The 24,480-nt window shown below is 43.7% G+C and overlaps 1 protein-coding gene across 2 annotated transcripts; it reads right to left on the bottom strand.

Moving 5' to 3' along the window:
* Positions 1–209: 209 nt before the first annotated feature.
* Positions 210–23,244, bottom strand: ccna2 (cyclin A2). 2 transcript variants are annotated; one of them, XM_086009862.1, is made up of 9 exons: positions 22,574–23,244; positions 21,001–21,220; positions 18,455–18,570; positions 17,389–17,612; positions 17,265–17,303; positions 13,895–14,099; positions 13,244–13,357; positions 4,898–5,031; positions 210–862 (listed from the first exon to the last, which is right to left on the bottom strand). In XM_086009862.1, the coding sequence occupies exons 1-9, from the start codon at positions 22,769–22,771 to the stop codon at positions 808–810; spliced, it is 1,305 nt and encodes a 434-aa protein (XP_085865988.1). In that variant the 5' UTR covers positions 22,772–23,244; the 3' UTR covers positions 210–807. The 2 variants fall into 2 exon arrangements, with proteins under 2 accessions (XP_085865988.1, XP_085865999.1); XM_086009873.1 differs by lacking the exon at positions 17,265–17,303 and having other exon boundaries at positions 22,574–23,239.
* Between the last annotated feature and the right edge of the window lie 1,236 nt (positions 23,245–24,480).

Raw genomic sequence — 24,480 nt, 5'->3', positions numbered from 1 at the left:
AGGTTTGCACACTGAAGATGGAATTCTTTACTACTCAAGTGAACAAAGAACTCTGTTTAAGACAACATTGGCCTCCTAAAAAAATTCAACATTGAATTGCAAAAATTAAGAGCGATAAGACAGTTGAAGCACTCAAGATAAACTTTCATCAGGTTCTTCTGTAATACTTCAAAAATACTAGTATTTGCCACTCATACTCCAACCAGGCATTGGTTCTAATGCATTTTTATTTGTAAATTTGTTACATGTTCCATAATTTACATGTGGAAGCCATTCAAATAGACATGGTAACAAAGGGTCAGACTGGCCATATTTAACCCACTTGGCATTTTTAATTAACAACTTAGTTGAACAAACATCAGTTGAAAGAAGCCAATCAGGACTATTAAAAAAAAAAATCATAGATTGGCATTCTTTCAAGATACCTAATATTCTACTTGCGATAAAAAATTGTATGCACATAGTTTCCCAAGTGAATTAACAAAACTTATCCTATTGGTTAATTTGGGCTTGGTTATTTTAGCTCTAAATATAAAAGTTGTATACAATGGGATTGCACATAAGTTCATAATTCATAAAAATGTACAAGTATAAAACATGCTTCAACTGTTGCTTGTAATATCTTACGGAAGTCAGCAAATTACTACTGGTGTGGATTGCAGTTATCCAGTGCTAGAAGTTGTAGTGGCAAGTTGGTTGAAAGTCCACGTTTTACCCTCAAAAATACTGAGCTGTACAAAAATAGTCTCCAGATTCTACAAACATATGCAATATATACACACACTAAGCAAGGATAGCATCACTGTATTAAAGCAGCAGGTCCAAGGAGAGTGGTGGGTCAATGATTGATACAGAGTGATACCTGCAAGAGAAAATTCACATTATAAAAATGGGACAAAGACTTTTTTTTCTTGCAACTAGTTCTGAAACAAATATGCTGAAGCTCAACCCAGGTGGAGACCAAAAGCATTTCGCCATCCAGTGTCTCACTTAGAAATAGAACACTGCCAGCCCTGTTAGTGTAATGGGCAGAAGTTTATCCTGTGCAATGGTCCTGGCATAAATTACCAGAGGAAGATTTCATGTTAGAAATAAATGTCTGAGCGAGATTGCAATAAGAACAGAACATTCAAAATTAGAAAACTAACTAAAAAGAAATAGAACTTGAATTTGACTTTAAGTTGTAATAGAGGGGGTCACAAGTCTGGGTGGGGTAGAGGAGCAAAGAGATCAGAGTACAAATCCACAAATCACAAAGTAGCTGCACAGGTTAACAAGACCATAACAAAAGCAAATCAGGCACTAGGGTTTATTTCTAGAGGGATAGAATTGAAAAGTAGTGGAGTTATGCTAAACTTGTATTGAACCTTGGTAAGACCACATGTACTGCGCACAATTCTGGTCGCCATATTATAAAAAGAATATTGAGGCACTGGAGAGGGTGCAGAGATTTACAAGGATGATACCAGAAATGCAAGGGTATCAGGAAAAGATGAACAGACTGAACCTCTTTTCTCTTGAAAAAAAGGCGGAAGGGTAACCTAATTGAGGTCTTTAAAATTATGAAAGGTTTTGATAGAGTAGATAAGAGAGTGTTTCCATATGTGACAGAGCATAACTAGAGGCCATCAATATAAGAGTCACCAAGAAATCAAATAGGGAATTCAAAAGAACCTTCTTTACCCAGAGAGTGGCGAGAACGTGGAACTCACTACCACAGGGAGTAGTTGAGGCGAATAGTATAGATGCATTTAAGGGGAGGCTAGATAAGCATGAGGGAGAAGGGAATAGAGGGTTATGCTGATAGAGTTAGTTAAGGAAAGAGGCTCGAGTGGAGCATAAACTCCAGCATGGACTGGTTGGACCAAATGGCCTGTTTCTGTGCCGTATATCCTATGTGATCCCATCAAGGGTCCCAGCTGAAGCTGTGCATTTCATCTAAGCTGCTTCGCAAAAAGCAGACACAGAAAAACGCCAGAGTTAGATTTGCCGAGTGGCAAAAAGGTGAACAGATTCAGCAAGGAAGGAGAGATTAAGGCATCCTGACTTTTTATATACAGTACACTGCATTCCTCTAAAGTATTAAACATTAATCACATCACACTCATCAGCAGCAATATTCCACTGCACGATTTGTAAAAACTTCAACAGAAGAATGAGGTGTGATTTTATTGAAACATAAGATAGTGAGGGGCTCGACAAGGTAGATGCAGAGAGGATGTTTCCCCTCGTGGGGAAATCTAGAACTCGGGGACATAGTTTCAGAATAAAGGGTCACCCTTTTAGAACAGAGAGGAGGAGAAATTTCTTCTCTTGGGGTCGTAAATCTATGGAATTCTCTGCCGCAGAGAGCTGTGGAGTCTGGGTCATTAAATACATTTAAGGTGAAGATACAGATTTTTGCAAGATAAGGGAGTGAAGGGTTATGGGGAGCAGGCAGGGAAGTGGCTTTGAGCCCAAGATCAGCCATGATCTTATTTAATGGCAGAGCAGGCAGCTCCTATTTCTTACGTTCTTAAGTGTGTGGAGACGAAATTCAAGCGTGCCCGAAAACAAGCATGGGGATCATGATGCTGGCTACATGCAAACTTTGTGATGCCTGCTAAATTTAAATGATAGCCAGCATGCAGCCAGCATTAAATGCGCTGTTGAGTGGCTGCACGCCTCAACAGAAGGCTTAGGTTTGTGCACATGTAGCACCACCTAAAGCTAGCCTGCACTACTTCAAGCCAGTGTGCACCTCTTAGAGGGGGGGCGCCAGGCAGGCAGGCAGATATCCAGGTTGCCTCCTCTCTGCCTCTTCCTCAGCTGGTAGCCATATAGCTGGTGGCAAGGGCTGTGCCCTCATGACAGCGAGGTTGTACAGCATGCCACCATGAATCTTGACACCCACGCTGCTGAGTACGGTTGCACACACGATGAATGTTGAGGGAGCGGAATCCCTTTCGGTTGCGGTAGATCAGTTTACATGCGGTGCCCGCAAAGCGACGTGTGTGCAGTCAATGGCACCTTACACCACGGGGAAGCCTGCAAACCGTGTGAAGCTACGTGGTCACTCCACCTGCTGCTCTCTGGCCAGAAAGGAAATGTATTCAACTCTCGGAATAGAGCCGCAGTTACCTCTCATGCAATAGTGGACAGCAAACTGGGTGATGTTGTAAATATCTCCTGCTCCAGCTTGGAGGGAGCCCGATGCATAAAAGTTCATGGCCACGGTAACGTTCAGAGCCACTGGCAATGCGGTCCTCGCCCTGCTTGGGAGGTTCCATTTATGGCGGCAGCAGGTGGCAGATTTAACAACTTTAAGAGAACCAGAAACCATCAAACACTTCTACAAGCACAGCAACAGCCAGTAGAAATTAATCAGCAACTAACCTTTAAGTAGTTGATGATCCCTTTAAATAGTGCTGGTGAAGGAGTGTTCAGCTGTGCGTGTTTAAGATACGGCGTTACCTGGAGCGTTGAGCTCCAAAATGGCAGTGCTGGTGTCAAATCAGCATTGCATGCTAATTAGTGCCACAATCTACCTACTCTGCATACTTCCAGCAGATGCTCAGTGTGCTCGTTAATGCCCTCAAGATTTGGTCCGACGCAGCCCGCACCAGAAGTGAGTGTGCACGCACGCCATTTTCAAACCTAAATGGCACTTGTAGCACCCAAACAATTGGCGCTATGGAGCCAAATTTTGCAGCCTATAACTTCTTTACTCTTTCCACTACACACATTTATAGACTCTGCTTCACCTTTCTTTCACGGTGGCTTTAAGAATCCAAGGGAGACAGATGGTTGACAGCTATTCCTTGAGAACTAAAATACCATGAAATATGACCAGTCCTCCAGTTTCAGTATGGCAAGAACTACAGCTTCTACCACTAGTTTGTGGGAACAGAAAGTGACACTTCACAGGAGAGTCCATTTCCGTGTGAGAAACCGGTCATGTCAGGAAACTTTCAGGCACTAAAGATCCCCAGCTGGTAGCCAGGTTAGTAAAAGATGCCAACCCATATTTTTCCCAGCAATGGTACTCAAAACAGGCAGCCATATGAAATGGTTGATATCTTGCAGGGAAAAACTGAAATAGTTAGGAGATGAAGAGGGTTTAGATTTCAAGTTTGTTTTCCCTGTTCACTTATTGCTCAAGCACTGATTTCAACATTGTGCAAGTTCATCCCAACTGGTCTGTTCTAGAGTCACCTATATTTGATACAGAAAACTATGATTTAGACAGCAGTCTGAATGACTAGAAATCTAAACTTGCAGTAGTTCACATTTTAAGCAGCAGACACTCCCTCCAATTTCCTTGCACTGCAGCAAAAGAGTGTCAGATTGATGATTCCTCATCAAGTACCACTTGGATAATCTAGAAGAGGTTTTGTGCAATGTGATAATGAGGGTAAGGGGTGGGGGAGAAATAGAAGAGGGAGGAGAGCATGAAAAAAACCAGCACAGCTCCCAGGCAGCCTTGGCATTCTTTAAGTGTGGAGTAATGAATTATTGATATGATTTCAACCTCCATAAATGGATCAATTTCGGTTTATGACTAGACATTCAAGTGAAACATTCAACTTTTCTAGCCCATCCTGGTTATGTTATATGCAAGAGTAGCCCCTTTTATGAAGCAATTCACTACACTGCACTTTTCTTTAACCATCTCAAATCTCACTGCTTTAAGAGTAGACGTTATGCAAAGAAAATTGAAGCCATTTTGTGAAGTTCCTCTTGTAGCAAGCTTACAGCAATAGTGACAGTTAAGGAGTCATGAAACTATTTCTCTAGAGAACATTCCCTCCAAGGCATAAGTTACACTTGTTAAAAAAAAAGGCAAATCGAAACTTAAATTCCCAATCGTCCTATTTCTTGTGTCGCCAACCAAGTTGCCAGTTAATACCATACTTACTTAGAGCTCTTGTATTTCTCCCGCACTGCTTGCTGTGCATGCTCTGATGCTTTGAGGTAGTTTTGGTATAGGTCGGTCACACAAGGCATTAAACTTTCCAAGACATATCCGGTCAATTGAGCTAATGATCTAGGCTGTAAAGAAAATGCAATTGAAGTTATTGCAGAAACACATCTTTTTTTAAATATAAAAAAAGGACACCAACACACAAAAGCAATTGGCAAACAGCAAATCTAAATCAAGCTCCTGCATCACAGCTCAAAAACAAGAAACTAGCAATTTAGCTCTCTAAATTTAAAGTTTTGGTTTTCCTAATGAATCAAAAACAATGAAGTAAAAGGCATAACAGATGGGCCCCGATATTCTACAGGGTTTCTTATTTCCAAGAGTTTCCTTAGTGCTTAAGAGGCAAAACTTTTGCCCATCCTTACGAGGCAAGTGATGGGTTGGGCCAGAACAGGGCTCCCCCAAGCTGGTATTTATGTGGCAAGTGAGTGGAAGCACACAGACCTCCACAAAGGTGTATGTGGGGGGCATCCCCACCAGTGGGGTCAAGGACAGGCAAGCAGCCTAGATCCTTGAAGAATTATTTTTCTTTTTAAAAAATAAATAAATAAATTGCATCAGGCCACAAGTAACATTGGCAGAGTTAGGGTGGGTGTGAATGTGGGAACCCTTATTAAAGTAAATCACATTGACACAGAATTTCTTCAAGTGTTTAAGTCAACCGGTTGCACTACACATTTTTAAATGGACTTGATTAAACTGCACAAAATTCACAATATTAATCCACCTACAGTGGATAAAAGATATTACAAAGGACAAAGATAAACGATACAGCCCAGAGAAATAAGACAAGAGAAAAGGGGAAAAAAGTTTCCCTACAGCACTGTTGGGCACAGAAAAGTGCAGGAAATTGGGAACAGGTTATGAAGTGCAAGTCAAAGGCAATTAGAATGGTTAAACCAATACAATAGCAAAATACTGCAGATGCTGGAAAACCAAAATAACAGAAAACACTGGAAAAACTCAGCAGGCCAGGCAACATCCGTGGAGAGAGAAACAGAGTTAACGTTTCAGGTCGAAGACCCTTCGTCAGAACTGAGAAAAAAGTAGGAAATGAAACGGATGAAACACTGCCACCTCTCTTCTAGGAATGCCCACCTTGAAGTTCTGCTCTTCTTACACGGGATCTCCGTTTGGCTCTTCAACCTTGTTCATCTTCATTGCTTTCAGTTTCCCTTCTCGTGTTTGATCAGGTATCTGCCAAGACTTGGTTTCACAGCCACATCATTTTCCTCAGCAACCGTCTCCAGTTCCGACTGATTCCACGTGGATGCCAACTAAACTGCCACCCTTCGCGTTTTGGATCCATCCAGGATTACAAATATCTCCAAGATATTCATTGTTCCTCAAACTACTGCTCTCACTGCATCTCGAGATCCACGCTCAACACCATGTGGCACCACATGAACACTCTACCTCTCTTCAGCAGCACGGACGCACTCTATCTCAAAGCTGTCCGGGTCCACGGTTCCATTTCATCCTCAGACGCTTCAACAAAACTTTTTTTTTTTTCCTTCCTTTCCGATGTCAAGGATTGCAAGCTTCATCAACTCTTGAACACCAATGCCCCTCCGGAACAGTCTTCCCTTTCACTTTCCTCTGACCCCCTTCTCCCAATCTCACCCCCTGCCGTGTATTCACTATCCCTTCTGACCTTCCCCTCTCTGACCCCGAACGATCAGTCCTCAAAGGCCTGAGCTTCATCCCCTTACACGCCAACAATGAATTGAGCTCGGCACGATGCGGAGTTCTTTTTCTGCCGCCTTCGTCTCCGTGCCCACTTCTTTGGCCAGGACCCTTTCTCCCACTTTCAGAATTCTCGTTCTACCTGGACCCCTCCCTCTGGCCTCTTACCTTCTCTAGATCTTTTCATTAACTGCCGCTGTGACATCGGCCGTCTCCATTTCTCTGCTCCCCTCGCTCACTCCAACCTACCTCCCTCTGAACTTGCAGCACTCCATTCGCTCAGATCCAACCCCGACATTGTCATTAAACCTGCTGACAAGGGTGGTGCTGTTGTCGTTTGGCAAACAGACCTCTACCTAGCGAAAGCTGAACGCCAACTCTCCAACACCTCCTCCTAACTCCACCTGGACCATGACCCCACTACCGAACATCAAACCACCGTTTCCAAGACGGTCACTGACCTCATCTCCTCTGGAAATCTCCCCCCACGGCCGCCAACCTCAGTTCCCCAACCCTGCACAGCCCGCTTCTATCTCCTTCCCAAGATCCACAAACAGGACTGCCCTGGTAGACCCATCATTTCAGCCTGTTCTTGCCCCACCTATCTCGACTATTTTTTCTCCTTGTCCAGTCTCTTCCCACCTACATCCACGACTCTTCCGACGCCCTCCGCCACTAAGTTTCCCGGTCCCAACCGCCTCCTTTTCACCATGGACGTACAATCCCTCTACACCTCCATCCCCCACCCGGATGGCCTGAGGGCACTCCACTTCTTCCTTGAACAGAGGCCCAACCAGTCCCCATCCACGACCACCCTGCTCTGCCTGGCTGAACTTGTTCTCACATTGAACAACTTCTCCTTTAACTCCACTCATTTCCTCCAAATCAAAGATGTTGCTATGGGTACCCGCATGGGTCCTAGCTATGCCTGCCTTTTTGTGGGATATGTGGAACACTTTGTTCCAGTCCTACTCGGGTCCCCTCCCTCACCTCTTTTTCCTGTACATTGATGACTGTATCGGTGCCGTTTCCTGCTCTCGCCCTGAACTAGACAATTTCATTCACTTTGCCTCCAATTTCCACCCTTCCCTCACATGGTCCATCTCCGACTCTTCCCTTCCCTTCCTCGACTTCTCCGTCTCCATCTCTGGGGATAGGTTATTGACCAACATTCACTACAAGCCCACTGACTCCCACAGCTACCTGGACTACACTTCCTCTCACCCGGCCTCCTGCAAGGACTCTATTCCATTCTCCCAGTGTCTCTCTCTCTGCCGCATCTGCTCCAACGATGTCACCTTCCACACCAGTGCTTCAGACATGTCTTCCTTTTTCCTCAACCGAGGAATCCCCTCTACCGTGTCCGTTTTATCTCCCGCACTTCTGCCCCTCCCTCCCGGAACCACGACAAGGTTCCCCTTGTCCTCACCTTTCACCCCACCAGCCTCCACATTCAACAGATCATCCACCGCAATCTCCAACATGATCCCACCACCAAACGCATCTTCCCCTCCGAGACACCCTAGTCCACTCCTCTATCACCCCCAGCACCCCTTCCCCTGGCACCTTCCTGTGCAAGCACAGGAGATGCAACACCTGCCCTTATACCTCCCCCCCGTCCAGGGCCCCAAACACCCCTTCCAGGTGAAACTGCAATTTACTTGTACTTCTTGCAATCTAATATACTGTATTCGCTGCTCACAACGTGGTCTCTTCTACATTGGGGAGACCAAACGCAGATTGGGTGACCACTTTGCAGAACACCTCCGTTCAGTCCGTAAGGGTGACCCCGAGCTTCCGGTCGCCTGTCATTTCAATTCACCGCTCCATTCCCACTCAGACCTCACCGTCCTCGGCCTCTTGAATTGTTCCACGGAAGCTCAGCGTAAGCTCGAGGAACAGCACCTCATCTTCCGATTAGGCACTTTACAGCCTTCCGGACTCAATATCGAGTTCAACAATTTCAGATCATAACCTTGGCCCCCATCATATTTTTATATATTTATCCACACTTCTGGTTTGTGCCTTTTCCCCCTCTCCCACATGGCAGGGGTCTTTCATTTTGCCAGCGCATTTCACAATTCACCTAGAGCCATCCTTTGTTTCTCTACCTGCCCTATTACCATCTCGTCTTGAATATCTCTTCACCTCACACAGACCTTCCCTTTTGTTCTTTCATCCCCTCCCCCATTTCCCAGCCCCTAAACTTGTCTTTTCATCCGTTTCATTTCCTGCTTTTTTCTCAGTTCTGACGAAGGGTCTTCGACCTGAAACGTTAACTCTTTCTCTCTCCACGGATGTTGCCTGGCCTGCTGAGTTTTTCCCAGCGTTTTGTGTTGTTATTTTGGTTAAACCAATACATTGACTGGAAAATCCAAGTAACAGGGTTGTTGTATTCTGTTCCCTCAGGATGTGGAAAGGCTATTATTGCGCATCCCTAGCGGCCCCCAAAAGATGGTGCTCCTACAATGGTGTTAGGTAGGGAATTCCAGGATACTGAACCACTGACAATGAAGGAGCAGCTTTAAATGTGCAAGCCAGGAAGATTTGAGATTTGGAGGTGATAAATCTCACTGCTCTTGTCCTTCTCAGTGGTAGAGGTCACAGGGGAGGGAGGTTCTGTCATGCTAATCTTGACAAGTTGCTGCAGCGCATTCTGTATAGAGTACATACAACAGTTTGCATTTATATTGCACCTTTAATGTAGTAAAACATCCCAAGGTGCTTCACAGGAGTGGTAACAAAAATGTGAGCCACAAAGATATTAGGACAAGTGATCAAAATCTTGGTCAAAGGTAGTTTTTCCAAGAGTGTCTTAAAAGGAGGTAGAGGCAGAAAGGTTTGGGGAGGGAATTCCAGAACATAGAGCCTAGGCAGCTGAAAGCATGGCCACCAACAGTACATTGATAGAAATTGGGTGCACACGCAAGAAGCCAGAATTGGGAGAGAGCAGAGACCTGAGCATTGTAGGCCTGGAGGAGGTTAGAGATAGGGAAGGGCGAGGCCATGAAAAATTTGAACAAGGATGATCATTTTAAATTAGACGCATTGTTGGACTGGGAGCCAATGTAGGTCAGCGATCATAGGAGTGATGGGTGAACAAGACATGGTGCAAGTTAGGATAGGAGCAGAGGTTTGTAGGGGTTCAAGTTTATGAAGGGTGGAAGGCGAGAGGCCATCCAAGAGAACGTAAGAAATAGGAGCAGGAGTAGGCCATTTGGCTTTTCAAGCCTGCTCCGCCATTCAATAAAATCAAGGCTGACCTACCTCATCTCCACTTTCCTGCACTATCCCAATATCCCTCGATTCAAAAATCTATTGATCTCTGTCTTGAATATACTCAACAACTGAGCCTCCACAGCCCTCTGGGGTGGAGAATTCCAAAGATTCACCACCTGAGTGAAGAAATTTCTGCTCATCAGTCCTAAATGGCCAACCCCTTATTCTGAGACTGTGACCCCTGATTCTAGACACCCCAGCCAGGGGAAACATCCTCACTGCGTCTACCCGGTCAATCCCCGTTAATAATTTTGTATGTTTCAATGCGATCAACTCTCATTTTTCTAAACTCTAGAGAATATAGGCCCAGTCAACTCAATCTCTCAGGACAATCCCCCCACCCCAGGAACCAGTCTGGTGAACCTTTGTTGCACTCCCTCTATGGCAAGTATATCCTTCCTCAGGTAAAGAGACTAAAACTGTACACAATACTCCAGGTGTGATCTCACCAGGGCCCTATATAATTGCAGTAAGATGTCTTTACTCTTATACTCAAATCCTCTTGTAATAAAGGCCAACATACCATTTGCTTGCTGTACCTGCATGTTAACTTTCAGTGATTCGTGTACAAGGACACCCAGGTCCCTCTGAATACCAACATTTCCCAATCTCTCACCATTTAAAAAAACACTTTTTCCTACCAAAGTGGATTACTTCATATTTCTCCACATTATATTCCATTTGCCATGTTCTTGCCCACTCACTTAGCCTGTCTCTATCCCCTGAAGCCTCCTTGTATCCTCAACGTACATTCCCACCCAGCTTTGGATCAGCAGCAAACTTGGATAGATTACACTTGGTCCCCTCATCCAAATCATTGATTTAGATTGTGAATAGCTGAGGCCCAAGCACTGATCCTTGCGGTACCCAACTAGTTGCAGCCTGCCAACCCGAAAATGACCCGTTTATTCTTACTCTGTTTTCTGTCCGTTAACCAATCCTCAATCCATGCTAGTATATTACCCCCAATCCATGAACCCTAATTTTGTTTAATAACCTCTTGTGTGGTACCTTAGCGAATGCCTTCTTAAAATCCAAATACATCACATCCACTGGTTCCCCCTTATCTATTCTGCTAGTTACAATCTCAAAACTCATTTGTCAAACACCATTTCCCTTTCATAAATCTATGTTGACTCTGCCCAATTCTATTATTATTTTCTATGTGCTCCGTTACCACCTCAATAGATTCTAGCATTTCCTTACTACTGATGTCAGGCTAACTGGTCTGTAGTTCGCAGTTTTCACTCCCTCCTTTTTTTTTAAAAAATAGTGGGGTTACATTTGCTACCTTCCAATCTGCAAGAACCGTTCCAGAATCTATGGAATTTTGGAAAATGACAACTAATGCATCCACTACCTCTATAGCCACCTCTTTCAAAACCCTAGGATGTAGGCCATCAGGATTCTACCACTCCTGACTTGAGCCTTGTGGATAGTGGAGTGGTTTGTAGCAGGTGCAGCTCAGCTTCTGGTCAATGGTGTTAGCCAGGTTCTGCCGTTATCTGATTAACGAAGCAGCCCATGCCAGCTAAGTTGTAAATGAAATAGTCAGTGAACAGTAAAACTCCTGACTTTATGATGGAGGAGGTCACTGATGAAGCAGCTGAAGATGGTTAGGCCAAGAACACTTGAGGAACTCCTGTAGTGAAGTCCTGGGGCTGTGATGATTGGCCAACAACCACGACCATCATCTTTTGATTTGGGTATGATTCCAACTACTGGAGGACATTCCCTTTGAACCTCATTGACTTCAGTTTTGCTCGGGCTCCTTGGTCCTATACTCAATGCTGCATTGATCTCAAGGGCAGCTACTCTCACCTCTCCTCTGGCATTCAGTTCCTAGTCATGTCTGGATGACAGAGCTACCGTAGGCAATTACAGACCAGTTAGTTGAACATCTGTGGTAGGGAAATTTTGGAAAATCTGAGAAAATAATTAGAAGCAGCCAACATAAAAGGAAGATGGTGTCCGACAAACCTGGAAGAGGAGGAGACAGATATGGTGAATGGGGGAAATGCAGTGGATATTATGTATGTGGATTTTCAGAAAGCCTTTGATAATACAACTATTAGAGAAGATCAAGGAGTATGGAATTAGGTGGCGGGTTGCAAATTGAATTAAAAACGGATTAGAAGGAAGGAAACAGATTAAGAGTTAAGGGTAGTTTCTCAGTGGTTGGAAGTGGGTAGCAGTGTCCTGCTGGGTTCGGTCTGGGATTGCTCGCTTACTGTCTACAGTGATTTGGACAGGAGGCTAGGAATGGTGTCCAAATTTACAGACTATTAAAATCAGATGCACAATAAATAATCCTAATGAAAGGAGGTATTGATAAAACAGTGGAATGAGCAAAACAAAGTGGTAGATTGAATTCAATGCCAGTAAATGTGATTTGATAGAGACGGTTAAAATTATGAAGGGATGAGTGTATAAACAGATATGGATACAAGATTAAACAAGAGATTTTGAAAAAAGGCACCTCTAAGTGACATTGAATGTAGAAGAGCACAGGTTCAGTTGTGTTGGTTGGGGGGCGGGGGGGTTTAAGTTTGTGATCAGGGGCTTCCTTGAACATGTTTGACCTAAAGCTACAAGACTTCATTGGGCTATTAGAGGTAACAGAAGACATGAGAACAAAATAGGTACTGCAGCAGTAATGATAAAGACAAGAACATATTACTTCCACAGAAAGATAAAAGTCCAAAGATGTGCAGGTTAGGTTGATTTGGCTATGATAAATTGACCCTTAGTGTTAGGGGATTAAATACGTGGGGTTACAGGGATAGGGTGGGATATGTGTCGGTGCAGGCTCGATGGGCCGAAATGGCTTCTATCTGCACTGTAGATTCTGTGATACTGTGATACCTCACCAAATACAGAAATAATGTGGATTGAGCTTAAGAAATGAAGAGAAAGTATGCAATTATTGGATTATGAAGGTGGTGCTTCCCCAATTTGTCAGTCCACAAGGGAGGCTGTTGTATATCCAATCATTAGTACAGATCTAAGTATGGTATACAAAAAAGGTAGAAGTCAGAATGGAAGATCCTTCCAGTAAAGGGAAGTATACAAAAGCAGGAATAGAGAGAAGCAAGAGGCCGAAAGCTTTTAAAATACATGAGGAATATGGTAGGCAAGAGGATTGGGCAAGCAAGAGAAAGTTTATTAAAAACACACTTAACAATTGCCCAAAACATCAAGTATAAAAGGGTTAAAATCCTAAATAGCAAAACCCAAGAGATCTTCTGTAGAGTTAACCACAAATAGTAAAGTTCTGTACAAAGGCATTGAGAATGAAATAACCACTCAACTCACCCAGCTAGTTTGCGATATTGTATAGTTGGCCAAACAAAAGGCAGATGCAGCAAGGACAGAAGGTAGATATTTCAGAAATGGTTCAGAATCGATCAAGCTGAGTTCTGCCAGGTACTGCCAAGGGGACAAAGAGATTCTGGTTATAGAACACAATAAATAGAAGCAGGAGTAGGCAATACAGCCTCTTGAGCCTGCTCTGCCATTCAGTAAGATCATGGCTGAACTTCTACATCAACTCCACTTTCCCACCCTATCCCATATCCCTGGATTCCCAAAAATCTATCGATCTCAGTCTTAAATATACTGAACGACTGAGCATCCACAGCCCTCTGGGGTGGAGAATTCCAAAGATTCACCACCCTGCGAGTGAAGAAATTTCTCCGCATCTCAGTCCTAAATGGCCGACCCCTTATTCTGAGACTGTGACCCCTGGTTCTAGACTCTCCAGTCAGGGAAAAGCCTCAGCATCTTATTCAGTGACCCACTATTAATGAAATCCGAGACTTAATAGGGATACAAATATGTGCCCTTCAAATCCTCAGGCAGTTTGTCGTTACAAGATTTTTTTTTTTTTTTTTTTTTTTTTTTTAAATCTGGTTCTGGTACAACCTGGAGACAAGTTACATACAATAGAACCCACATAATACTCACCATAGAAAGGCTCTCCACTTTACCGCTGGCCTTCTCACGTCCAACATATTGATTAAGGAACTGGTTTATTGTTGGTGCTGCCAAGTCAAATGACAAAACTTTAAGAATAAGATGTTCCATCCGTAGAACTTGCTTCTTTGTGTAGGTATCATCAGTTATGTATACAAATTCAGCAACCTCAGGTGGATAGATTTCTTCAAATTTTCTACAGGAAACAAAGTCTGTAAGTATGCTTTTCAGAGTAACAATTACAGTATAATACTCAAATTTAATCGAGAGGAATAGCTTGCCCAAATAAGATTGGCAATTAGTCACTTTAGTACACCACTAATTCTATTCCCCCAAAAGACTTTGGATGGCTAGGGACAAATACATCACATTGGTAGGTTACTGAGCATAGAAATCACACAGCACAGGAGGCCATTCGGCCCATCATGCCCGTGAAAGAGCTATCCAATTTAGTCCCACACCCCAACTCTTTCCCCATAACCCTGCAACAAGTAAACGTCCAATTGCCTTTTGAAACTTGTGGAATCTGGTGTCACCACCCTGTTAGTCCGAGTACATTCCAGATCTTAACGCCATGAAGACATTGCTCATTGCCCCCTACTTCTTTTGCCAATTATTTTATATCTATTGATCGGTTTATAACCCACTTGCCAGAGGAAACAGTTTCTCCCTACTTGCTCTATTAAAAAACCCTCAATTTTGAATACCTCTACAAGGTCTCCCCTTAACAATCCCAGCTTCTCCAATCACTGCACATAACTGAAGTCCCTTATCCCTGGTATCATCCTAGTAAACCTCCTTTGTACCATCTCCAAGGCTTTGAAATTGTTCCTAAAGTGTGGTGCCCAAAATTGTACACAATACTCCAGCGGAGGCCTACCAGTCATTTGTAAAGGTTTAGCATGACTTCCTTGTTTTTGTATTCAATGCCCCTATTTACAAAGCACAGTTGCCCCACCACCTTCAAAGATTTGTGAATATGCACCCCCTCTAGTACCATTTAGAATATACTGCCCCTCCTCGTTGTTCCTCCCAAAGTGCATCACTTCACTTATCCGCATTAAATTGCATCCGTCATGACTGCCCATTTCACCAGTCTGTTCAAGTCCCACTGAAGGCTACTCCGATCCTCCTCACTATTAACCACATTGCCAAGTTTTGTATCATCCGCAAACTTCAAAATTGTACTCCCTATACCAAAGTCCAAATCAGTTATACAAGAAAACCAATGGTCCCAATCAATGTTCCATTATTTCTTTTGGGCCATGTGGCCCATTCAAAAGTCCGCGCTTGTGCGTTTTTTTTTTACAATTTAAAAGCACACGCGCACCCCCCCCCCCCTTATGGGAATGCTTGGTTTGCACCTGAACGCTGTCTTGAAGGCCTGCCATTGCTCAGTTACTGTTTTCGTGGCCAATCTTAGTTTCCAGTCCACCTGCGCTAGATCCATTCTCAATCACTGAAATTGTCTCTTCCAGTTGGGTATGTTCACCATTGATTTTTTTGTCCTTTTCATTAAATACTTTAAACCTAATTATACTAATATCACTATTACCCAGATGTTCTCCCACTGAAATGCACTCCACTTGCCCTACTTCAATGGCTAGAACTAGGTCCAGCACTGCTTCTTCTCATTGGGCTAGAATAGATGCTGATTAAGAAAATTCTCTTGTACACATTTTAGGAATTCTTCACCCTCCTTGCCCTATACACCACCACCCCCAGTCTATATTGGGGTAATTGAAGTCCCCCTATTACTTCTATTATTTTTACATTTCTCTGAAATTTGCCTCCAGATTTGCTCCTCGATCTCCTACTTGGGAGTCTATAGTAAACACACAGCAATGTAACCGCTCCTTTACTAACCAAACAGATTCAGTCTTTGAACCCACTAGTATATTGTCTCAGCAGTATTATTCAAAGGATAATACAGTTCTACAACCACCCCACCTCCCGCTATCCTTCTGAATACCAGCAATGTTTAGTTCCCATTCCTGCCCACATTTAAGCCAGGTCTGTTATAGCCACTATATCATAACCCCATGTGGCAACTTGTGCTTGCAGCGCAACCTTATTTTTAACACTGCTCACATTAACACACATGCATTCAATCACCATGCTAGTCTGCTTTGCTTTTTGCCTCTATATAAATCCTACTATTTTTACACTTTTTTGTTCTGTTGCTATTTGTCCCTCCTAGTTTGGTGCACCTTGTGTCTTCTCTCTGCTGCTACACCCTGGTTCCCTGCTAAATTAGTTTAAAACCTCCCCAACAGGACCAGTTAACCTCCCCATGAGCACACAGTTCCAGCACTGTTCAAGTGCAACCCGTCCGGCATGTACAGGTCCCTCCTGCCCCACGAATCTGAAGCCCTTTCTTCTGCACTACTTCTCCAGCCACCTGCACAATCTCCCGGTTTCTGTACTATTAGCACATGGCACTGAGTAATCCAGAGATTACCTCCTTTGAGATCCTGCTCTTTAATCTTTTTCCTAGCTCCTGAAAATCTCTCTGTAGGATGTCAAGCCCTTTTCTTACCCATGTCATTGGATTCAACATGGACCACAACTTCTGGCTGTTCCCCTCCCCCTTGCAGAATGTCCTGCACCCAGTGATATCTGCTCAGGAAAGGGCCCAAATTCAACCCCAAATCTGTGCAGAGTTGCCAAGCACAGTCACAGGAGTAGTTGGGTACTAACATTAGCTTCCATGTTCTCAAAGTTGCAAATATGAACAGCATACTTATGATTAAATCAACAAGGTAACAGCACTGAACACCTTTCCCAAATCTAGGGGCCCACAAAATTCAAACTGGATCAACCTGCAAACAGGAAATACAAGCAGCAATGGTAGAATTGTCTAGTCTTTGAGAACCAGGTAGCCAAGGTTTGGGGACTGCAAATGGCCTGCAATTGGGCACCCCATGACAGATGAAGAGCAGAGTCAAAGATGACATTCCTGAACAGAAAGCTGAGAATTCTTTGGATAATGGATCTTCATATATTCATAAATCATTTAAGTACTGTTAATACTTTCATGAATATACATTTCAAATTATAAACTGCAGATTACAAACCAAGAACATCCTGTGATAACATCTACATAGTAATCGAGGCAGAAATCCAGCTAATTGGAACATTTAGTTATCAACACAACAATAAAAACTGGGCGTTAGAAATTCAGGTCTACTGCAGATACCGCCTCAGGTTCAGTAGTTAATTTTTTATTTTTTATAAATTCGTTCCTGGGATGTGAGAGTCACTGGCAAGGCCAGCATTTATTTCCCATCCCTAATTGCCCATGAGGAGGTAGTGAGCCCCCTTCTTGAACTGCTGCAGTCCATATGGTGAAGGTACTCACATAGTGCTGTGAGGGAGTTCCAGGATGTTGACCCAGCGGCTATGAAGGAATAGCAATATATTTCCAAGTCAGGACAGTGTGCGACTTGGACAGGAGCTAAGCCAGCAATGACATTCATACTTACGATGCCAACAGCATGGCAGCTGTTCCTACAAGCTGCAGTTTCCCTCTGAGGACCGACATGGATGACAAGAATCTGTCAATGTAGTTTACAGCTAGATAGAGTGTTTCATTCTGCAATTTGTATTCTTCACCAACTTCCACCAGCCAATCAACAAGGATAGCCCTCATACTGTTGGTTATATCAGGCTGTTTCTTCATGTATCCTGCTTTCGGTCTACATTTCAGCTAATTGGTGAAAAGAAAAATGCAGCATATCAGTTTCCCAGAAATTGGATCACTCCCATGAAGCCCACTGGTCCAGGCTTGTTGTTCCCACTCAACATGGCTCCTTATAGATACAGTAAATTTACTAGATCAATAAGCGCTAATTGATAAATGCTGGTAGACCCATGACAGTTATAATCAACCAATTGTCAAAATATCATTCCTTTTACATAACTATGCAGTTAGTGCAATCCATCCTGCTCAGCATATAATTCTGCAAGGTATCTGCTGTTACACTTGGCTGGTATCAAAAGGAGCATCAGTGAACCAACAAACAATATCCTTAGAAAAGCAAGGCTACACAGTTTAATCCATTGCACAAAAAAATGCATCACATGTTTTCATTATATCAATGCCTGCATACTGTTTCCCTTGATGGCCAAGTGTGGGGGAAGAACAGCACAACTGAGGTCCCAGATTTGATAACTGTTTTATGAATTAGCAGATCTCAACCAAGGGCAGTTGTCAGAGCCTCACAATGTGGGCTCAGTGTACCTGGGCTAAAAGGAGATATATCAGGGTTTTGATAGTTAGGAAACCGGTTCAGATTTGGTTGGAATCCCCCACACAGTTGAGCAGCCTACCAATACAGTCAAGGCTCACATGAGAAATGGCCATTTGGGAAAGGTACTAAGGAGCTGCCAGCACAAGTCACCACTTCAGAAGGAAGGAGAAAAATAAACTTCTTGCTTAATACAATGAGTCAATACATCTTTGCAGATATAGCGTGGGTTCAAAACATCCAAACAGAGTAGCTAAGGATAGAGATGCTTGGAATGGACAGTCTGGTCAGGGTTCTTTACCTCCATTTCTCTTAGGTATTTGTGAATATCATCTGCATATTCAGGTAATACATTAGCATTTACTTGTTTTCCTTCACCATCTGAAGATATTGACATGTCCAGCACCATCGGGGAATCTAAAAAAAAGACAAATCTGATTAAGTTCCCACTCTGGCCAATTGTACAACTTCAATTCCACTACTGTGCAGCATGACCAGTGTCCATCTTGCTTACAAATATCCAACTGTTTCCACACTCAAGCAGATATTTTGTACAGACTTCAGTATGAAGTTAGAAGCTTTTTTCAGTCAGGTATTCACTACATATACAACCAACAGCTTTTATAATGCACTTTTGGCACTGGAGCCAAAAAGAATTATGAAGCTGCAAGTGACATTTAGGAAGAGCACCTCAGGATGCTTTGCATCAGCAGTGGTAATGCCACATGTTCATGTAGACCATTCCCTTGACTGATGTTCCTGTTCAGTCAGCCGTTTGGTTGAAATTGGCCAAACTGGACCAGAGCTGCGTTTTTACATCTGTACGGATTTAGAACTTGCTTGAATTGCTGCTAGCACAATCTGCATTGCACCACCAGTACAACTGGAAACCAGGGTCACTGCAGCACAAAGACAAGCTGCCCCTGCAATGATTTTGCCCCCTGACCGACAACCACAAATTAATAGTAAAAAAGGCAGAGGTAGTATGTACAAAGTTTGATTCCCCAAATAACAGTAGCAGAAGCAACCAGTGAACAAAAGCAAAATTTGTTTATGGTCAATAAACTAAGACAGTAGCCTTGGTTTTTAAGCCACTGCAAATTCACCAGAGTTTGGCAATAGCACTAGGCACTCTTATTTAGTTTATACAAAATCCAGAGTAACCGTCACTTATTGCCATTAAATGTACACTTTTCACAACAGGAAACGAGCTGCCCAATAGCTTAATTTATTTAAGTGCTCCTCACAGACATCGGATGCTCAAGGCTGTAAAGGTTCACAAAGCAGAAAACAAAATTTGTTGCATTCTGGGGGGCAGGGGGCAAAAAAAAGATACAAAGCACACATGAAACTAGAGGAAAATGTAGTGATCAACAATGCCAGAAGTCACAGACAGGTCAAAAAAAAATGGCAAGCTGCTGTTCTAGAAGGTCAGTGGTACCTTTGATCAAAGCAGTCTCAATACTGTGGGCAGGGTGAAAACCAGACATGGGGAACTCAACAGAAGTGGCAAGCTTGGAAAGAAAGGGTGGGTTGGTGCTAAGGTAACAGAAAATAAAAGGATTGAGGGTGGGCTTTAAAGTAAACTTCAAGTAGTAAAGTAGACTCAGGCAATTACAGACCCATTAATCTTACAATTGGCAGAATAATGGAAGCAATTACAAACATTTTAAGATTATGCCAAACCATTAAACACAGACTCAGGAGATCCTTCCTGACCAAATTTCTGGTACCCCAAGTGAACTGGAAATCATTGTTGTGGCATGCTTATACTTCCAGAAAGATTTACAAGACTTACACAAGCTTAAAATGTGAGAATTTGAGGTTAAAATCTAGAAATGAAGAAAAGGAAGAAATTTGACAAGAGTGAGTGACATCCAGGGAAGACAAAGTGGGGAAGGTCTGAAGTAGTACTAAAAGTGCCCCAAGGAACACTGCTGTGGTCCCAATAGTTTCTAATTTAGACAAAACTGGAATTCTGATATCCAATATAAATTCACAGATGATACTGAAATAGAAAAAGCAGTCAATTCTGACAAAACAGCCAGGGACCTACAAACATTAGATAAAAATGTGCAAATGGACATAATGGCAGATGAGATTCAGTACACCAAGGTATTAAATCATTACAGGTGAAAGTCAGAAGACCAGTTTTGATCATGCAGGCCCAAGGGAAACTTGTGCCGTGGAGGTGGTGCAGAGAGCTACAAGGCCAATTCCCCCTACATTAGAGGATTAAGTCATGAAGAGCTACAGAGTCAATTTGGGCTCCTCAGGCTATACACAAACTGGTCTTGTGATCAACAGCTGGCAGAGAAATATAACTAGGTTTCTCATTCCCTGATCCCTATCCAAAGACCCATGCTACAAAACACAACAGGCAAGAAAAGGAATCTGCTTAGATGTGATGCTGTCAGTGGTTAAATAGCATGCTAGCACACAATTTCTAGCTTTCGCCTGAAGAAATGGACAGAGTACCGGAGGGCTACCAGCACTGTGGACATGTACCCCAGCATGGGTCACCGTCTTCTAGGGAAGAGAGGGGGAAATTGAAAGAATGTGTAAATTTTGTTTCCTAAAAGCACAAATCATTCCTATAAAATCAAAGAATAAAGAAAACTGAAGATTCCAAAGCAAGTGCTTCAGGCTCTAAAGAGTCCAAACATGCACACCTTCAGTTACCCTTGCTCTGCTGCTTAAGATGCTGCAAACACAGCAAGTACCAAGGCAGCATTTAGCAATAGCCTAGAACAGAGCGAGATGGATGGTGATGTCAGATTAAAAATACAAATGGCAAATAAAGTCAGTAAGTAAAATTCAGATACAACTGTATCATGCAAAACTTACCAAAGCTAACATCTGCAGCACACTCAATAGGCTGGCAATTAACCAGTGATCGTACAGTTGGATTTAGTGTCAGACTTGCAGTAGTTCCTGCATTACTACGTTGATGTGAAGCACCATCAGGCTCATCCACATGGATAGTGAATGATGGCTTTGTTGGTACTTTTCCTGCAGGTATTGGACCAGAGTTATCATTGTTGCAGAAAAATCCTGATGTTGAAACCTGTAGGTGCAGTTTAGATACATTAAAAAAAAAAATCAGTACACGATTTTTGCTTGAAGAACACTTAAAAACTTGTTAGTGTTAGGGTTAGAGGAGCAAGAGACTTTATTTGGCCCAATTTAGTCATTTAAAGGACAGACATATTGTCCAACGGTTGTATAGTACAAACTTATTTTCATTTAAATACATAATTTTAAAAAAATGTTTGCAGCAGCTCTAACTGTAAAATGGATTCTGAAAGTAGAGGGAGGAAATTAACAGCAGAGTTATCTGCTGTTAAAAGTGCATAACTGGAAAGCAAATGAAGACAGATCAGGCTCAGTTGTGATGCCTACTTCACCAAATACTCCCTGGGTGAAGTATGGAGGGCAGATACTGCCCATAGAAACCATCTATAAGTCATCACCTTCCTGAGGTCAAATGCAGGATTAGCCATCACTTACAGATTCAGGATTGCAGAAGCATACAATGGATTATGCAACTGGCAAGTGGGGTAGAGAGAGACAGGGTACAGGCCCCAAATCCTGGCTGTGTGCTTATACTTCTTTGCTGTTGAATTTTGCAGGCCTGTATTTAACACAGCTGCTGCATTAGTGGATAGACTTTAATACTTGGTTCCCAAGGATTCCAGTCATAAAAGACAAAAGCTTGTATAGCCCTACAATAGGCTATAGAAAACCTTGTCTATTGGCAGCCAAGATCAGTCAATTATTCCTGCACTTCGAGCAGCCATCATAAATTCAAATTCATGAGGTGTCCACCACATGCAGAAAAGGTCACGAAGTTTTATTAACGGTAGCTGAAATGGAAGTGCATCCATTTAAAATACCACCCAAGTTATATTAGAACAATAAAATACTTGGCTTCCCTAGCATTGTCTGCATGCCCATTCCAGTGGAAAACAGCTCCATCGTGGCCCACAAATTCATTCCAGTCGGAGCCACGGGACCCCAGCAAACCACGTTACCAGCCAGTAAACATTTTCCAGCATCTGACGGCTTTGGAGAGCCAAAATTTGAATTTACAGCCACTACACTTTACTATGGAGCGCTGTGGATACCCCGAATAAGTAAAATCTAGAGCAGCCTAGCAGTAAGGTTGTTTAGACTTGTGGGTCGATAAGAAAATATTGAAGTGCCCAGCTTTTTTTTTTTAAAAAAGGCTTATTTATAGATTACCAACTTATAAAAAGGCTTCAATTTTCTCGGAATCGTGTTGGGCAATTTGAACTTCACGCTATTTAATACTAGCAGATTCTCATGAATTCATTTGAACTGGCCAGAGCCTTCTGCACCAGATAAGCCGTGCCAGAGACAGCAGTGACAGAAGGAGGTGGCGCCGCCTCTTACTTACGGGCTTGCGGAGGGGCTGCAAAGGCTGGTTGTTCTGCAACACTCCGAGCACCTTCCTGCCGCCCATGGCGCCGGCTCCTCTACCGGGATTGCGCTCCCGGCCTCCTTGCTCCTGCTCCTCCCAGGTTGCGGCCTTCACCCCCGAGGGCAACACGTTTTCCCAGTTCCTAGAAGCAGCGTCGCGAGAAGCCCGAAACATCTCGAGCTCCGGGATTTTTTAAAAATATCAGATTTTAAAAATTTGGTTTTTTAAAAAAAAATACACCGCTCCGGTAAAGGTGGGATCGAGCTGAGCAGCTCCGGCTCGGTTTTCCCCCCCCTTCCCGAATGTCAATGGGATGACGGCGGCCGCTGAGCCCAGGCCCCGCTGGGGGAGAGGCGGTGCTCGCTCGCTGCTGGCTGGTCGGTCCCCGGCTCTAACTCCCCGTCCTCCGCTCGCCAGGTCCCGCTCGAGATTGCGTGTCAGCCCCCAGCCGAGCCCCACACTTGTGCTCAAGGCCGCGCTGTGTGGGTTGCGGCGGCGGCTGCTGTTATTATCGCTCCCCTCCCCCGGGCTAGCTGGGGCCGTTTGCTCTTCTCCCCGAATCCTCTCACTGCCATACGTCAGCAGCGGCAACGGTAACTGGTCCAGTTCAAGTCTCCCGCGACTATTGAAACCAGCCAATGGCGGCCCGGCTCGGCGCGCGCGCGCGTACGTCGGTTCTGTTTCGGATTTGAATTTTTTTCTGCTCCTATTTTTGTCATTCGCGCGTTCGCGACTGTCAATCAAACGGAGGCGGGGCGAGGATACAGACGGCAGCGGCGAGGAAGAGAAAGAAAAAGAAAGACTTGCATTTATATAAGCGCTTTACAGCCAATGAAGTACTTTTGAAGTGTAGTCACTGTTGTAAGAAGAGGAGAGGAGCTGCTGGGCTCCAACAGTGAGGCACATGCCGTCTTCGTGCAGGAAAAAGAGTGGAGTATGTTTTAAGGTTTTGGGCAAGAGATACAGAGGGAATGTGAGAGGAAACCTTTTTACGCAGCGAGTGGTGAGGACCTGGAATTCACTGCCGACGGAAGTGGTGGAAGCGGAGACACCCAATGTTTTCAAGGGGAGACTGGATAGGCACTTGAGGGAAATAAACTTGCAGAGCTACAGGGATAGAGCGGGGGAATGGGACTGACTGGATTGCTCTACAGAGAGTCGGTGTGGACTCGATGGGCCTCCTTCTGTGCTGTATGACTCTATGTCAACATTAGGATACTATTAGTATTGACACTTATCGCCAGCAAAACTGAAACAGTTTGTAAACTTATTCAAGTAATCTGCACTTTCTAATTTTTCCTCCCATTTTCTCTCCTGCTGCCTTCAAAGTGTTGACTCACACTATATAATAGCTACAAGGGTGCTGGCTGCCCTTTGGTGCCTAACCTCATGGATTCTTCACCTGCAAACCTGCACCTTGAGTGTTAGCTGTCTTGCTCTACCAAGGAGGGCATCACAAGCAGAACTGATGTTGGCCTCCCAGCTGGGACTTCAACCTTCCAGGATTGGCCTGGAGTCGCCAGGAATTAAATAATAATCTGGACACTGCTGTGAGCAATTTGGAAGAAAAAAATCATATGAGCTGTGAATTTTTTTTTTCATTTTCATTGAACACTTTTGTTCATTAGTTGTAAAAATATTGTAGGGGGGGGAGCGGACTGACATTTGACTGACAATGAAGCAGAGAACCGGGACCGGTTAATGTGTTGGGAACAATCGGTGAGCAAGTTGGGGGTTGCGGGGAAAAGAGGGAGACTTGGGGTCAGGTGATTGAGGCTCGTGGAGGGAAAGAAGGAGTGGATAGGGCGTGGGGACCAGTATTTTCTGCAGTGCCAGGATAGCAGCAGCAGCAGTAGCAGTAACATGGTGAGTGGGAGGAGCAG

Source organism: Somniosus microcephalus, chromosome 2, assembly GCF_052327205.1.
Source record: "Somniosus microcephalus isolate GS21.2 chromosome 2, FLI_Smic_1.0, whole genome shotgun sequence".
Taxonomy (NCBI): Eukaryota; Metazoa; Chordata; class Chondrichthyes; order Squaliformes; family Somniosidae; genus Somniosus; species Somniosus microcephalus.
This window is presented reverse-complemented; position numbering and strand designations above follow the sequence as displayed.

Excerpts from the sequence above, each read along its gene's own strand:
- ccna2 (XM_086009862.1), bottom strand. The coding sequence starts at position 22,771 with ATGTTTCGGGCTTCTCGCGACGCTGCTTCTAGGAACTGGGAAAACGTG. Across the intron at positions 17,304-17,388 it reads GCTGCCATGCTGTTGGCATC|CCGCTGGGTCAACATCCTGG; the intron begins GTAAGTATGAAT and ends ATTCCTTCATAG. Across the intron at positions 13,358-13,894 it reads AAGTGGAGAGCCTTTCTATG|TACCTGGCAGAACTCAGCTT; the intron begins GTGAGTATTATG and ends TCCCCTTGGCAG.